This window comes from Marmota marmota, unplaced genomic scaffold (assembly GCF_001458135.2).
Source record: "Marmota marmota marmota unplaced genomic scaffold, marMar, whole genome shotgun sequence".
Classification (NCBI taxonomy): Eukaryota; Metazoa; Chordata; class Mammalia; order Rodentia; family Sciuridae; genus Marmota; species Marmota marmota.
The window spans coordinates 19,732,606-19,750,443 of NW_026000241.1; the positions used below are offsets into that span (position 1 = coordinate 19,732,606).

The following is a 17,838-nucleotide window of genomic DNA, read 5'->3' on the forward strand; positions in this document are numbered from 1 at the left end:
AAAAAAAAAAAAAAAAAAAAAAAAAAAAAAAATACAAAATAGGGCTGGGGATGTGACTCAGTGGTTGAGTACCTCTGAGTTCAATTCCCAGTACCAGAAAAAAAAAATAATTTCTTAGAATTGGAATCAGATGACAGATGGAAAAATGAAGATATAGCCAAGCGCAATGGCACACACCTGAAATCCCAGAGGCTTGGGAGGCTAAGACAGGAGAATTGCGAGTTCAAAGCCAGCCTCAGCAACTTAAGGCACTAAGCGACTCAGTAAGACCCTGTCTCTAAATAAAATACAAAATAGGACTGGGATGTGGCTCAGTGGTTGAGTACCCCCTGAGTTTAATCCCCAGTACAAAAAATTGTATATATATATATATATAAATTTTTATATATGTAGATAGAGGAGCAATCTAAAATGTCCATCTTGTTACTTTAAAAAGGAAAAAGTGGCCAGGTGTAGTGATGCACACCTATAATCCCAGCGATTTAGGAGGCTGAGGCAGGAGGATCACAAATTCAGGGCCAGCCTAGGCAACTCAGTGAGACCCTGTCAAAATCAAATTTAAAAATAAGGATAGGCATGTTATTCAGTAGTAAAGTACTCCTGGGCTCATTTCCCAGTACCCACCCCATCACATGCACACAAGAAAAAAATCCAAATTTAAAGGAAAGTCATAAGAGCAAAATTTCTGTTTGGTTTATCATTTGTTCTCCTTCCCCCGCCACCTATGTAGATGTTCTAAACCACTGGAGGGTTGCATACATTATGAATCTTTACCCCTAAATACTTCAGTATATGTTTTGTAAGAATTTGTAGACAGCTGGACATGGTGGTGCACACCTGTAATCCCAGTGACTCAGGAGGTTGAGGCAGAAGAATCATGAGTTCAAAGCCAGCCTCAGCAATTTAGCAAGGTGCTAAGCAACTCAGTGAGAGTTGCCACATGTCTTGGTTCTTTTTTCCTCATTCTCTCCACTTGATTTTTCAGCCTTGTTCTATAACTATTTGGATGATTGATTCCCCACGTTTCAACCACAGACACACACTTAATAAAATAAAAACTCTACCTGAGGGGCTGGGGTTGTGGCTCAGCAGTAGAGCACTCGCCTAGCACATGCAAGGTGCTGGGTTCGATCCTCAGCACCACATGAAAATAAATAAATAAAATAAAGGTATTGTATCCAACTACAACTAAGAAAAAAAAATTTAAAAAAACAAAGTGGGGGCTGGGGTTATGGCTCAACCATGGAGCGCTTGCCTAGCACTTGCGAGGACCTGGGTTCAAACCTCAGCGCCACCTAAAAATAAATAAAGGTATTGTGTCCAGTTACAACTAAAAAATAAATATTTTTTTTTAAATTTTAATATTTATTTTTTAGTTTTCGGCAGACACAACATCTTTGTTTGTGGTGCTGAGGATCGAACCCAGGCTGCACTCATGCCAGGCGAGCGCACTACCACTTGAGCCACATCCCCAGCCCCATAAAAAATAAATATTTTTTTAAATAATTTTTTTTTTAAAAAGGCTAGGGCTGTAGCTCATTGATAGAGCACTTGCCTTGCACATGTGAGGCACTGGGTTCAATCCTCAGCACCACATAAAGATAAAATAAAGATATTGTGTCCACCTATAACTAAAAAATATTTTAAAAAATACATAAAGATATTGTGTCCATCTACAACTAAAAAAAAAAAAAACACTAAAAAGAAAAGAAAGAAAAAAAAAAAACTCTACCTGACATAATTTTGGAAGAAATCTTTTGTTCCTTTGCCTTTCCAAAAATCACCAAGTACTGTTGTTTGAGACTTTGACCTTCCTTTTGAAAAATGAATTTTACGGGTTGGTTTCTGAAGGTTTAATAGTTCTTTTCTTTCCTCTCTTCTCTCCCTCTGGTGTATGTATAGTTTGAAGAGGTACCAGAAGGTCCTATCCCTCCATCCACACCAAAGTTCGCCTATGGAAAAGTGTCTCTGAAAAAGGTAAGAAAAATAAATAAGAAGCGTTGAAAGTCAAACAGGAATAAGAAAGTGTAATTGAGCCGCAGTGAGTGAAAGTGCTGTGTTGGGGAACAAAGTCGTTATTTTTCTGTGAATTTGTTTTCCATGAGCCAGATGGGGTAGGGGATGTTTCTGGGGAAATGGAGCAATGGAAGATGAAAAGATAGGGGTGTGTGTTGACAGGATATGCACGTAAGACATAAACAGGAGTCACGGGCGTTCTTAGATCATTCAGGTCATTCTGGCTCAATGATCAGCTGTCCAAAGAGCAGTGCCTGCAGCCCTTGTGGAAAGGGGGTGGCTCTTTACTTTATAGTGAATTTACTATAATTCACTCTCTTTTTAAAAGAGTTGCTCCTAACCACAGGAATTTTAATAAACCTCTGCCCTCAACTACACATACCCCTTCTTCTCAAAACCATGTCCTAACTTAAAGATGTATTGGTATATAGGACATCAGGGGGAAAAAACGCTAGAAATTAATCATAAGTAAAGTTAAAGGCATTATATTCTAAGGAGAGAGAAAGAGATTTTATTTAATAGTCAGAAGGAGTGACGTAAGCCAAAGTCAGTTTGTTTTGACCATCTCTGCCTTTAGGTTTTCCCCTCATAATTCCTAACTCCTACATGTATTCACTCATAAGAAAAAGAAATGAAGTTACTTATTTCTTAAGAAACTTGAGATTCTAAAATAGCATCGTAACTTTTTATCTTGAAGCAAAATGCCAAACATGATTGTATAATTTTTCCGTTCAAGAAGCCCTTTGACACTATAGTGGGTTGTTTGAGCTCTTGTGACATTTTCCACCTAGTGTCAGATACATGTGCTACATTCTACAAAGAATGTGGTCTCTGTCTCTGATAGGAATCTCTCTTTAGATTAATCAGACTTTAATCACACTTGCAAAGGGAGCACCTTCTACTTGTTCGTTGCTATAGCTTATTAAGGAAAAGGTTAGTTGGTTTTAGAGCCATGAAAATTAGGCAACAGAAAATAACTCTAAATATTTAAAATGACAGCATTGCTTTAAATACAAAACAAAACAAAGAAAAAAACAACAAAAAAACTTAACTTAATCCCAGAAGCACATTTGTTTACCATGAAAGAAAGTTGTGTGAGGGCTGGGGTTGTGGCTCAGCAACAGAGTGCTTTCCTAGCACGTGCAAGGCCCTGGGTTCGATCCTCAGAACCACATAAAAATAAATAAAATAAAGGTATTGTGTCCGACCAACTACAACTAAAAAATAAATATTTAAAAAAAAAAAGTTGTATGTCTAGAAGTGACCTTTTCAATGTGTACAATTTAAGGTTACCAAATTGGCATATGACTAAATGAAATCTATGTAGGATATAATTTATATAGAATAAAAGCTTTTACTGTGAGTTGTTATTGCTTTAGTTATCCAAGTGGGTAAGAATCCATGTGAGTAGCCAACTTGATGAACTGGTCATCAAGATTATTTTCCTGGGCTGGGGTTGTGGCTCAGTGGTAGAGCACTCTCCTCGCACATGCGAGACTCTGGGTTCGATCCTCAGCACCACATAAAAAATAAATAAGTGAAATAAAGATATTGTGTCAAACTACAACTAAAAAATAAATATTTTTTTTTAAAAAAGGATTACTTTCCTAGGGTGCAGGGCACAGTGGCACATACCTGTAATCCCAGTGGTTTAAGAGGCTAAAGCAGGAGAATCCCAAGTTTAAGCACAGCCTCAGCAACTTAGTGAGACCCTAAGCAACTTAGCGAGACCCTGTCTCAAAATAAAAAATAAGGTTGAGGATATGGCTCAGTAGTAAAATTCCCTCTGGGGTCAATCCCCAGGACAAAAAAAAAATTCCTAGATGCTGCACATCAGCAAGAAACCATGGAAAATGGATGTAAAATTCCTAACCAGTATCATACGGTGGAAAGCCTTGGGTTTTGGAGCCAAATATAACTGCAAATCCTGGCTCTGCCATTGCTCTTGTGAGCTCTCTGAGTCTCTACTGCCGCAATTACAAACGGGGACCGAAATACCTGCTTCATGGGGCAACTGAAATCTAATGAAATAGTGGGTGTGAAATGCTCCATCTCATCTGAAGGGTGTAGGCGATCAATGACTGGGAGCTGTTATTATTGGTGGTGGTATTGCATCAGAGTAAACATCCTGGATTGCAGGAATACACAATCCCTTGGAGTGAATAAGATAAATGTTTATCATGTGTCCTGGGAGCTGGGGCAGTGGGGGTGAGCACAGTACATGTCTTACCCTGAAGGACCTGGTAGTCTGTCAAGGAAGACTAACAGCCAAGAATGGACACAGGCTGGAACACTTGCTGCCAACAAGCTCAGGGGAGGGCAAAATAACTATAAGATAGTTATAGTGAGCTGACATAAGAATAGCATATCTAATTTTAGCATAATTTGCCTCTAGTTACTATCTCTACTTCCCAGTTGTTTTGTCAAAGATGTTGTAGAAAGCTTTACAAAGAAGGCAGCCTCAGAACTTTGGTTTTCATTCATTTTACGGCCTTTTATAGGCAGCTCTGAGCGGCTTGTATTTCTGAATGGGCATGTTTAAAACTCTTTTTAAGATTACTATCATTTAGACGGGCACAGTGGCGCATGTCTGTAATCCCAGTGACTCAGGAGGCTGGGGGAAAAGGGTCGCAAATTTGAGGTCAGCCTCAGTGACTTAGCAAGATCCTGTCTCAAAAAGGGCCGGGGATGTAACTCAGTGGCAAAGCACCCTTGGGTTCAATCCCCAGTACCAAAAAAAAAAAAAAAAAAACCTACCATCATTTACATCTTCATCAAGAGTTGGGGAGTGGATAGAGGAGTGGAGGTAACTGGGACGCAGTACTTTAGTTGGAATTTGAATGACTTGGTTTTATTTAGGGGTTTGGTCCAGTCCACTCATGTCTTTGATAATTTGGATATAATGTTCCTCTCTGATTACCAGTGTCACTGAGTGAATCCTGCTTTTGTTTCTTTTTAGTTAAAGACAGTGGAGGCAGCTCTGGACATCTTGTGTCCTGGTGGACCCATAAAAAGCCTTTATCCCTTGACATTTATACAGGTGAAACAGGTAGGTCTTCAGAGGTAATGCTTTATCTTTTTTCTTCTGGCAAAATTGTGCCTTCTGCCTTGTAGTGCTTGTTCTGAGTTCAGGGGCCAAAATGATGAGCAAGTGAGTCTGAGCCCCGGGTTTCCAGTTCTCTGGCTTGAAGCAGTGCACTGTGGGCTGATCTTTCTACACAGTGGACTGACCTTTCTACACAGTGGACTGACCTTTCATATGTTTTTCTCCCGGTCCTCCTTATCACAGCCATTGGAAGTGGCTCAGACTGCTTCAGCATACTCCTGGACAAGTTAGAAATTGAGTGCATTGACTGGTCTAGTTAATCCTTATTGCTCGGCCTCAGTGGAGAACTACTATTTTAATACCCAACACAATTATTTGTTCTTAGTTAGCCCAGTGGTGTAGGTGCTGTGTTCTTGGTAGCCTGAAACATTATTTTCCCTGCTTTTGGAGCACATCTGATTGTTAGTACCTGTATATTTGTACATGTTGAATCTCTAGGCACTGCCTCATCTTTTTTTTTTTTTTAAAGAAGGTTTCTCCAACTTTTTATTTCTGAAAGTCTTAGCTCTAAAAAAGTTGCAAGGGGGGATCTAGGGTTGTGGCTCAGAGGTAGAGCACTCGCTTAGCATGTGCAAGGCACTGGGTTCGATCCTCAGCAGCACATAAAAATAAATAAAGGTATTTAAAAAGTTGCAAAAATAGTACAATAAACACCTGTATCCGTTTTGGTCAAGATTTACCAGTTGTTAGCAGTTGTTTTGCCTGCTTTGTTTTTCTTTCCAGGCGTGTACATAGTCATCAGCTTTTCTTTTTTTAATCATGTTTAGTTGTCAATCAACATCACCTTTAAATAGCGCAGTGGTTTTTTTTTTTTTTTTAGAAAGAGGACATTTTCCTATATCACCACAGTACAGTGATCATACTTAGGAAATTTTGACACTGATCCCATCCTATTATCTAAATATATTCTATATCCAAGCTTCCCTGGGCATCCCAGTATTCTCCCTTTTAATTTTTTTTCAATGCAATCTTCAATCTATGATCTCACATTTTTATTTAGTTATAATGTCTCCTTAGTTTTCTTTCATCTAAAACGGTTCCTAGGACTACCTCTCATGACACTGACACTTTTGAGGAGTTCAGGCTCTTTATAGGCTGTCCCTCACCAATTAGACTCAGTAAAATGGTTTGGTCATTAACGCAACAGAGGTGACATGTCCTTGTCAGGGCAGGACGTCAGAATGGCCATGGCATTGGTTTGTCCCTTTGTTGCTGTCTTAAAATGGATCTCAGCCCCATTTTTTGAAATGTTGGTTATTGAATCTTCCTTTCTGATTTTTTGGTGTAGAGTGCTTTCTGGAAGAAGTCTGAACAGTAAGGTGACATAAAAACAGCATATCTAATCTTAGTATATTTCACCTCCAGTTACTATTTTTACACTTGTGATTTTATTTCAATAAATCTTATTTTGTGGTCAAGAAAGTGGACAATTAAGCTGGGTGCGGTGGCTTAGGCCTCTAATCAGGCCAGCTACTCAGGAGGCTGAGGCAAGAGGATTGCAAGATCAAGGCCAGCCTCAGCAACTCGGTGAGACCGTGTCTCAGAATAAAAGGGTTGGGGGTTTAGTTCAGTGGTGGAGCACTCCTGAGTTCAATCCCCAGCACCAATACTAATAATAATTTTTAAAAGTTAACTTTTAAAATATTTATTTTTTTAAAAAATACTTATTTTTTAGTTGTAGTTGGATACAACACCTTTATTTATTTTTATGTGGTGCAGAGGATCAAACCCAGGGCCTCAAACATGCTAGGCGAGCATTCTACAACTGAGCCACAACCCCAGGCCCCAAAAGTTAGTTTTTTAATTTAACATTGGATTGGGTTCTTTATTCAGTTATAGTATACACTAGCAGTACATCTGTGTTCTCATCTATAAAATAGAAGTTGCAGGTTGGGGATGTGGCTCAGTGGTGGAGCACTTACCTAGCTTACACAAGATCCTGGGTTCAATCCCCAACACTGGAAGAAAAACAAACAAATAAACTTATTTTTACTTAGCAGCATCATGGAGCACACCAGGCTTGGAGTCTGGAGAGTGACCTCTAGGTTAACGTTCAAACACCTGCAGCCACTGTTCTTGGTCAGACCCTCTGCTCTAGAATTGGAGCTCCCTGGGTCCTGGATCTTTCAGGTCTAGGGTAAGCAGCCCACGGAACATTTATTTTCAGTGAAACTGTGGGGGCACAGGCTGCAGGAGTGGGGCCTGGCCCTGTGCCTAGCCACACCTGTGCAGGGAGCAGCCCTGTTTCCGCTCCCTCCTGGAAGCCCTGTGCAAAGTTTTTCTCAGCCTCTACTTTAGTACCCATCACCTTGGTTAGTCTCAATAAGTAGCTAAACAAGATGAAGATAGAGATTTGGTATCTGGGAGCAGGTAATGCTTGTGCTTGAAGTCACAGTCAGGTCCTGCAATGACAGGAAAGTAGATCAACATTTTTCTCAGCGCCCACAAATCACCTTTCCACTTCAGGCCCTAGAACCGGAGGACTTTTTTCTCTTTTCCACGTTAGATTTCAATTTAGATTCTCATCTGTGACTCAGGATTTTTGTCCCAGTGCACTTTGGTTAAACGTCCATAGCAAGAAGCAAATAGGCAAAATCGATAACTGTAATTCTGTGGACTCTGAGGCTGATGGTCTGAGGTGTTCCTTTAGGACCAGGGATGTCAGGATCTCAGAGTAACTTCTGACTTAGCAAAGTCACAACCCGAGTCTTTCAACCCTCTGCCCCTTTTTCTCCACTTGTAATAGTTTCAAATTGAGTCTTGTTTTGTGAGTTAGAGCAGATTTAGCTCAAGAACTTGGAAAATATTTTACTGAGCAGAATTTCATCTCTTGGTTTTATTGGTGCATGTTTATCTTGGTTGTTTTGTTGTTGTTGTTGTTTTCTTGGTTTTGTTTTTTGAGTTAAAATCAGCAGCCTTTGACATATATGAGCTGATCTTCTGAGTCACTCTGGGCAAATAACTTAACCTGCCCAGGGTCCAGTGCCCCCTTATGGGAAAGGGGTGCTCCATGAGGCGCTCTGCAGAGTGTCGTGCTGCTGTTGAGATAGTTGTTCTAAGATCTAAAAATCTGAACTACTTCTCTTCTTTTTTCTTTCTTTTTTTTTTTAGCGGGAATTGAACCCAGGGGTGTTTAACCACTGAGCCATATCCCCAGCCCCTTTTTTGTATTTTATTTAGAGACAGGGTCTCACTGAGTTGCTTAAGGCCTCACTAAGTCGCTGAGGCTGACTTTGAACTCCCGATCCTCCTTCCTCAGCCTCCTGAGCTGGTGGGATTATAGGCATATGCCACTGCGCCCGGCTGCTACTTCTCTTCTTGCAGATTGTATTTTGCTAGGGATGGGGGAAGCTCTTCATTCCTTATGGTTTTTGAAATATCTCTTAAAGACAAGAGAAAACAGGTTCTCTTTAAATGAACAGCAGGAGTGATGCATTTTTCTTAAATCCCTTTCTATCCAGTATTTTGGGTTCGTGCTGTACCGAACAACTCTTCCTCAAGACTGTAGCAACTCAACATCCCTCCACGCACCCTTGAGTGGAGTCCACGATCGGGCCTATGTCTCAGTGAATGGGGTAAGAATCATCTCTGACTGGTGCATTTCTGCCCCAGCTGGGGGACTTGTAGACTGCACCTGTTAACATGGCCGTTGAGGCCTTTGCTCCCCTACGCAGCCTCTACCTCTCTCCTTGATGCCCTTTAGTTGTGCCCCTCTATTGCTGAGGTGGCCTCACACTTGGCCCATCTGCCTGGAATGCACCCAACACCCTTCAGAGGGCTACGCTCAAAGACCCAGCCTCTGGGAGGCCTTTTGAGCTCTCTGACCCCAGCATATTGCCCAGGCCTTTGTTAAGGACAGGATCCATTTCCAGTTGAGTTTTGTACCTGCCACGATACAAAGTTCATTGAAGTTGGAGCCTCATCTTGAATGAGAAATTATATTCTGACAATTACAACTTAAAGGGACCAAGAACTCTGTTTCATCATGAAGCCCAGATACATTTTAAGATAACTGTTCCTGGGGCTGGGGTTGTGGCTCAGTGGTAGAGTGCTTGCCTAGCATGCACGAGGCACTGCGTTCGATCCTCAGCACCACATAAATGTAAAATAAAGATAATGTGTCCACCTAAAACTAAAACATAAATATTAAAAAATATATATAACTCTTCCTGTCATAGAAATAGTCATATGAAAGAACACACAAAATGATTTTGCTAACCAAGGAAAATGGTTCAGAAGGTTTTAAATTAAGGCTGGCACAGTGGCACACAACCATAATGTCAGCAACTCAAGAGGCTGAGGCAAGAGATTACCAGTTTGAGGCCAGCCTCAGGAAGTTTAGCAAGACCCTATCTCAAAATTAACAAGTGCTGAGGGTGTAGCACTTCAAACAAACAAAACAACTTTTTAAAAATGAAAATATTTTCCTTTTTTTTCTGAAAGCATAAAATTGTCATTATTTACAAATGATATGATGGTCCTAGAGAATCCTCAGGAATTGTGATCTTTGTCGCTAAAATATTTCCATTTGTAATCAGTATTAATTGTGGTGGGAGCCAGACACTGTACTACATTTAATGATTCTTTCTTGGCTACCAATTTAGAAATTGTCTTATTGAATTGCGATCGGTGTAACATCAGTTAAAAAAAAAAAACTAAAAAACTTTTTAAAAAAATTAGGAATGTGTTACAGAGAAAAATACCTGTTGTTTTCCTTCACTCTGTTATATAATTTTCGTGGTTAATGCATCATATCAAGTATTTTGAGGTGAGACTACTCCACCTAACTCTCTGATTTTATCTCTGTTATCTGATTTTTGCCTCCTATCTCCATGTTGTTTAGAAGTTTTTCTTTATGTCTGACGGTTGTGCTGTGGAAACACAAAGCGTTTCTCTCATAGGAATCCTCCCCTGGGATTTGCCTTCATTCCCTTTCCTTTAAAAACAGATTCACAGCTGGGTGTGGTGATGCACACTTATAATCCCAGCAGCTCAGGAGGCTGAGGCAGGAAGATTTTGAGTTCAAATCCAGCCTCAACAATTTAGTGAGGTACTGAGCAACTCAGCAAGACCCTGTCTCTAGACAAAATATTCAAAAGGGGCTGGGAATGTGGCCCAGATGTTAAGCACCTCTGGATTCAATCACCTCATCCAAAAAATAAAAAGTAAAAATCAAAAAAGTAAAAACAGATGCAGAGTAAAACATTCCAAGGGAGGAAAGTGGGTGGACATGTCCTCAGTTCCTCCAAATCACCTTTGTGCTTCAGGCCCTAGAAGCAGGGGACATTTTCTGTTCCCTGCTGGATTTCTCTTTGGATTCGTTTTGATAACTCAGGAGACCAGCCTCTCTTTTTCCGTGCTCAAAGCTGGGTCTGGAGAGTTTTCTGTTGAAGAAGCAGTGACTGGGGAAATGTGGCCACTTGATATCAAAGCACTCTCAACAAGTCTGTCTTCAAGGCAGGAGTTTAAGAGAATGAGGAGCTCTGAAGGCTGAGGCAGGAGGACCACCAAATTTGAGGCCCTGAGCAACATAACAAGACCCTGTCTCAAACTAAAATGTAAAACAAGGTCTGGGGATGTTGCTCAGTGGTTAATGCGTCCCTAGGTTCAATACCTGCTGGCAAAAAAGGGGGATGCAGGAGAATGAGTGCCAAATTAACTCAGTATGCTAATTTTTGTTCTTTTTCTTTTTTGGGGCGGGGGGGTTACTGGGGTTTGAACCCAGGGATGCTTAATTGCTGAGCCACATCCTCAGCCCTTTTTTTTAAAAAAAAAAATACTTTATTAGAGACAGGGTCTTGCTCAGTTGCTAAGTGCCTCACTAAGTTGCTGAGGCTGGCTTTGAACTCGGGATCCTCCTGCCTCAGCCTCCTGAGCGGCTGGGATTACAAGCTTGCGCCACCGTGCCTGGCTGGCCTGCTACCTCTTCACTGGTCTTTTTTATCTTCTAAAATTCAATGCTCTTTTGGTTCTGAACCCACAGGTCCCCCAAGGAATCCTTGAGCGAGCCAGTGTGACCCCTCTAAACATAACAGGGAAAGCTGGAGCCACCCTGGACCTTCTGGTGGAGAACATGGGGCGTGTGAACTACGGCAGATATATCAATGATTCTAAGGTGGGATGACCACTCTGTCAGGTCTGAGGCTCAAGAGTGGACAGGGCTGTGTCTGAGCAGTCAGAAAAAAAAGTTTATGTATCCATTTAAAAACTCACATGTACATTCTTTCTATCTTAACAACATAGGGGCAGGTTTTGATTTTAGTTTTTGTTTTGTATTAAGGAATGGAGTGTGATGTTTTGCTGTATTCACACAGTGTGGAGTGATCCCCACTGTCAAGCTAGTTAAAGGTCATAGAGGCCCTTTTAAAGAGTACACGCTTTGCCAAGCTTGACGAGTGAAACACCCTGATTTGTTTTGCAGCCTGGGAGGGGACTTATTTTGAAGAGCTCTTTGCCTCTGCAAGTGGTGAGAAAGGTTGAGCTTTGCAAACAGAACCTTTCCTTGTATTTGAGTTTAGTCATAATGTTGAAAGAAACGGAAGGAGGAAGCCACTCTGCCCTGCTCTTCCTCTACCCTGAAAACCCACCTGGCTCACCAGAGGCACCCCCCCCCCTTTGCCAACAAAGCTGGCTTAGCTTTCGGTCGGTTCTGTTGTGTAGGCTTGGTTGGTCCGTCCATGCTAAGCTGACCCTAGAGGAAGTCTGTTCCCTTGCTGCACTGACTCTAGCCTCCATGTTGTGTCTAAATGTCTAGTTCAAATATGTTGTTCTTAGAAATACTTCTAGATCATTATCCAGCAAACTTTTTTAAAGCTCACACAGAGCCCTCCAGGGTGCTTCATTGGGTGCGGGCAAGAGGAGGGATGGCTCATTGAGAACACTCTGGCACCATCCAGTCTAGGACAGAAGAGGGGGCCAGAGCTACTTCTTGACCCTCTTGGGGCAGCTTAGAGGTCAAGCAGTTGCATACTTAGGCATGGGGAGGTGGCTAACACCTCATCTGGGGGTCCTTTTTCCTGCCCAGGAAAGTATAAGCCACCAGAGAAAATAAATCATAAATAATTAGTGAAGAATAAAAAGACTCAGAAAGATAGTTTTCAAGTAGAGCACCTGATAGATCCAGCCCACACAGGAGCTGGAGATGGACAATTGGGGATGCATCAAAGGCAGGGATAAGGTTTCAAGGGTGGAGTCTTGCTTCATGATATCTTGCAGTCTGCAGGTTAATGGCATCTTGGCAGGTCACACCCATCTCTGAGAGGATGTGTGGCTGCAGCAGGTCACCCCTTCTCCGGTGCTGTGTGGGACCAGCCAGAGCTTGAATGGGACTCACAACGTGTCTGGGCAGTCTTGGCCAGAGGAAATTCCCACTGGAAGCTCCCAGATACCAGATTCTCCTATTCACTAGGAGGCAATGCTGATGAAGTCCACACATAGCCCATGATGGCTCTCAACATTTAGGGAACGTTGTGTGGGCAGCCTCTATTTCCAGGATGAATGTCTCTCTTACTATCCTTCTCTTCAGGCTGCAATCACTGGGCCTCCTGCCTGGCTCCCCGAAGCCTCACTGACCCCTGGAGTGACTAGGACTCTACTACATAGTCTCTGGATCCCTTGTACCCAGCAAAGAGCCTGGCACACAGCCACTTGCATAATGTTGATTGAATTACTAATGGGCAGTTGAGACCTAGTATGGGATCCCCCTAAAAATGGAGCAGTTCCCATCTGAACAGCTGGGAATGAGAAGATAGATGAGCCATGAGCATAAACTTCTGTGTGGTGGCTACTGCCACAGTTGCCTCATCCCCCATCCCCTGTGAATCCAGTCCTGAGGTTTACTGTTGTCCTCATTACCATTTATACCTTATTTTTTGGGGGGGAGGGGGTACCAGGGATTGAACTCGGGGGCACTCCACCACTGAGCCCCATCCCCAGCCCTATTTTGTATTTTATTTAGAGACAGGGTCTCACTGAGTTGCTTAGCACCTCTATTTTTGCCGAGGCTGGCTTTGAACTCTCAATTCTCCTGCCTCAACCTCCCAATCCACTGGGATTACAGGCATGCGCTTCCGCACCTAGCTGCGTTACCCTTGAAGGTATCTTTTACAGATACCAAAGCATGCTCATCTCTCTCGTCCATGCTGCTTGGAGGTACACAGAGTTTGAGACTCGTTACCGTTGTGGTTTGTACCCCAGTTTGCTTTTCGTAGGACTTCAGCACAGGATGCAGAGACTCCTAAAGCCTTTCTCCTTCCCTCCCCAGCTCATGGTGCTGTTTTTCCTTTGCAGGGTTTAGTTTCTAATCTGACCCTCGGCTCCAGTATCCTCACAAACTGGACCATCTTCCCACTGGGCACTGAGGATGCAGTGCGCAGCCACCTGCAGGGCTGGGGTGGCCAGGACGCTGGCTGCCATTATGAGAACTGCACTGACAGCTCGCCCAACTACACGCTTCCGGCCTTTTATGTGGGAAACTTCTCCATCCCCAGTGGCATCCCCGACTTGCCCCAGGACACCTTCATCCAGTTTTCTGGATGGACTAAGGTATGTGTCTTCATGGAAAGAGATTGGATTTAGGCCTCTAAGATCTGGTTTGAGAAAGAATCAGAAGAGCTATTAATGAAATACTGTGTTTGCCTTTGGGGCACGAGGGGGTTTTCATTCCTCAGGAATGAATTGGGGCCAGTCTTCAGCGATTTGGTGGGCAGCATGGAGGAGCCCCATCTGCCCCATGTTCACTGGCTAAGAACTTTGTCAATGAATGGCGGCTTTCCTGCCTATTCTTTGAAGAACCAAGGCCTCTCTGGATGTTGCTTATAAGAACCTCCTTAACCTAAGGAAATTCTGGTCCAGGAAAAAGGGTGAATCTCTCCAGGAAAGTCTGCTTTTCTTTCATCCAGGCCAGATTGAATACTCCCAGAACATCTCCCCCCACACACATGCAACCCACACCGTCTAGGGCTTCTGCCATTATCTGAATTATCCTCAAGTCCATCCCTGACCATCTCACTTCCCTGTCACTCCCCTTTAATCTTTGAAGATACTGGTACATCTTCTTTCACTTAAGTCCTGTGTTTATCCTAGATTAATTTATCATCACTCAGTCATTGAAAACATCTTTATTCGGTGGCTGCTATAGTGCCCAAGGCTTGTACCAGGCACTAGGTATACAGTGATGGATGTAACCGCATGTAGGATCTACCCTCATGGAACTTTCAATGTAGTAGAGTACAGACTTGAAGGATAGCTTTGAAATGCGATCCTCCTGCCTCAGCCTCCTGAGCCACTGGGATTATAGGTGTGCCTCACTGTGCCTGGCCTCTGTTTGGGCTTCTATAACAAAATGCCATTAACTAGGTGGCTTATAAACAACAGACATTTATTTGCCATTGTTCTGGAGGCTAGGAAGTCCCAGATCAAGGAGCCAGCAGCTTCATTATCTGGTGAGGGCCTGTTCCTCATAGATGGCAACTTCTGTGTCCTCACATGGTGGAAGGAGCAAGGGAGTTCTTGAGGGTCTTTTATAAGCACATTAATTCCATCCAGGAGGGCTCCACCTTGAAGCGCTGATCGCCTCCGGAAGACTCCATCTCCACAAAACACCGTGGGGGTTAGGACTTCAACATGGGAATTTGGGAGAGGACACAAACATTCAGACCACAGCAGGGCCTTTTAAGAACAGCCGAGAGCTGGGTGCAGTGGCACACACCTGTGTGCCAGAAGTTTGGGAGGCCAAGGCAGGAGGATCTCAAGTTCAAAACCAGCCTCAGCAATGGCGAGGTGCTAAGTAACTCAGTGAGACCCTGGCTCTAAATAAAATACAAAAATAGGGCTGTGAATGTGGCTCAGTGGTTGAGTGCCCCTGAATTCAATCCCTGATACTGAAAAAAGAAGAGCCAAGAGAAGATCCTGGAGGGGAGCAATTGGATCTGTGGATTGGGATTTCAAAGGAGGGATCTGGGATGGGAAAAAATGAAAAAAATTCTTTGCATATAAATGATCCATTGAAGACAGGGGATGAGTGAGATTCCCTGAGGGGAGAGGACACTGAAGGAAGAAAAGACCTAAGGGCAGATCTTCCAGGGACACAAACATGACAGAGTGAGGAGAGACCAAAGAAGTAGGAGGAGGGCCAGTGTTGATGCTCCCAAGGGACAAGTGAGGTGAAGACAGAGGCGCTGCTGCTGGATCTGGCAACAAGGAAGGAAGTCCCTGGGAACCTTAGTACTGCTCCAGTGGCCAGAAGCATCTGGAAGCCAGATTGCATTCTACTGAAGAATGTAGTGGAAGGAAGTGAGCACGGACACTCAAATACAAACATTCTTTGAGAAATTTCACCCTGAAGCAGAGAGCAAAAAAAGGTACATGGTGTATGTTGAATACATGGCCTGTTATAATTTTTGTGCTTTTTAAAACATCTTAGTGAAATATATTTTCATTATCATTGTATTTGAAATATTTTTTAAAAATTTTCTTTCTGATTTCTTCTTTGAGCCACAGACTGTTTTCAAGTGTGTTGTTTGATCTTCCTATATTTGTGGGGTTTTAAATATTGATTTCTTAATTCCTGTTAAACTTCTAGAAGGAAGAGAAACATTGTTGTGGACCTAGGGTTAGGGAAAGTCTTCTTAGACTTAACACCTAAAGCATCAACCTCAAAGGAAAAACTTGGTCAACTGGACTTTAAAGATGTTTTCTCGTCCAAACATATCCAGAAGATGAAAATCTAAGCCACAGACTGGAAAAAGATGATTTTCAAATCATATATCCAACAAGGGACTTAAATCTAGACTATATGAAGAATTCCTTCAGGGCTAGGGTTGTGGCTCAGTGGTAGAGCACTTGCCTACCACACATGAGGCACTGGGTTCGATCCCTAGCACCACATAAAAAAACAAAATAAACAAAATAAAGGTATTATGTCCATCTACCTCTAAAAATATTTTTTTTAAATTCCTTCAACTCAATAATAGGAAGAAAACCCCATTTAAAAATGGGTGAAGGACCTGAGTAGACATTTCACCAAAGAAGGTATACAAATGACTAGGAAGTACATGAAAAGATTCCCCCTGATGCTCAATATTGTTAATCATCAGAGAAATGCAAATCAAAGCCACAGCGAAAGCCCAGCACAGTGAGCGGCACACGCTTGTGATCCCAGTTACTTGGAGACCGAGGCAGGAGGATTGCAAGTTTGAAGCCAGTCTCAGCAACTTAGCAAGACCCTGTCGCAAAATATTAAAAACGAAACGAGCCGGAGATACGGTTCAGTGGTAGATTGCCCCTGGGTTCAATCCCCAGTACTAGAATGAAAACAAAATAAACCAACCACACACAATAAAATGTCCCTTCACTGCAAACTAATGACTCTAATAATAAGAGGGACAGGAACTCAACACAGCTCTATAAGGCTGTACATCCCTGGTCAATGTTGACCAATATTCACAAGGATACAGAACAGAAGAATGCTCCTGATTGTTGGTTGGAGTGTAAAATAGAACAACCATTCAAAACGAGAGCACAGTTTGGCAGTTTCTTCAGGAGTTAAATGTAGAATTATCATAGGACCCAGAAGTTCCACTTCTAGGTATAGACCCAAGAGGTAACAATAATAATGTCCACATAAAGACTTATATGTACATTTTCATAGCAGCATTTTTTATGATATCCATAAACTAGAAATAATATCCATTAACTGGTGACCAAATAAATTGTGGCACATCTATACACTGGAAGAGTATTCCTCAGTAAGGAAGAACAGAATACTCATCTCCAACACAGATGGGTCTGAAAATATGCGGAATTAGAGACCAGACTTAAGAGGCCATGTATTGTATGATTTCATTTATCCTAAAGGTTCTAAAAAAGGCAAATCTATAGAGACAGAAAGTAGATTAATGGTTGCCTAGGACTGAGGGTAGGAATGGACAGTGGCTTATAATTAGGTATGGGATTTCTTTGGAGGCTGACAAAATGTTCTAAAATTAAATAGTGATGATGTGATGCAACCAGGGATATATAGGGGTGGTAAGATCTGTGTGAGGCCCAGCACCCTCAACCCCCAGCAAGACCAAAAAAAAAAAATTGCAATGATGGTTGCACAATCATTTTAAACCTAAGGAGACTCGCTTTTGGCCCAGGACATGATGAACATGAGTTTTAAGCTTTTTTTTTTTTTCTTAGCTCCTGCTTAAGTTTTAGCTTTAATCTCCTCTCTGCCACCTCTGTGTTTCTATTCCCCAAATTGCTCATATCTACCAAGCCTGCTCCTAGATCTTATTAATGACCTGAAACTGTCTACCTTAAGGCTGCAGTTTCTCCTCGATCCATTCTAGATATCACCACTAGACTTTTTTTTTTTTTTTTTTTTGCGGGGTAGGGGGTATAACCAGGATTGAACTCAAGGACATTCAACCCCTGAGCCACATCCCCAGCCCTATTTTGTATTTTCTTTAGAGACAGGGTCTCACTGAGTTACTTGGCACCTCAATTTTGCTGAGGCTGGCTTTGAACTTGTGATCCTCCTGCCTCAGCCTCCCAAGCCACTGGGATTATGGGCACACAAAACTGCACCTGGCCACCACTAGGTTTTTTCAAGAGCTGTCAGCCCACTTGCTCTGCCCCCACCCTCCTTCTCTGTCTCCTTCATTCATCCTCCTTTTAGAAGGTGTCCACCACTGGCCTTCTCCACTGGTTCGTCTCCCAAGCATTCACCA

At 42.4% G+C, this 17,838-nt stretch overlaps 1 protein-coding gene across 3 annotated transcripts in view; it reads left to right on the forward strand.

Annotated features, from left to right (window-relative positions):
- Positions 1-17,838, forward strand: part of Glb1 (galactosidase beta 1) — a 135,631-nt gene that overhangs the window by 64,806 nt on the left and 52,987 nt on the right. For all 3 annotated transcript variants that reach the window (XR_007344348.1, XM_048795189.1, XM_048795190.1), the window contains exons 11-15: positions 1,903-1,977; positions 4,976-5,065; positions 8,584-8,697; positions 11,106-11,237; positions 13,412-13,666. Coding sequence is in view for 2 of the 3 variants with exons in the window: in XM_048795189.1 (XP_048651146.1) it covers positions 1,903-1,977; positions 4,976-5,065; positions 8,584-8,697; positions 11,106-11,237; positions 13,412-13,666 (666 nt within the window). In the remaining variant the exon portion in view is untranslated. The remainder of the gene's footprint in view (positions 1-1,902; positions 1,978-4,975; positions 5,066-8,583; positions 8,698-11,105; positions 11,238-13,411; positions 13,667-17,838) is intronic.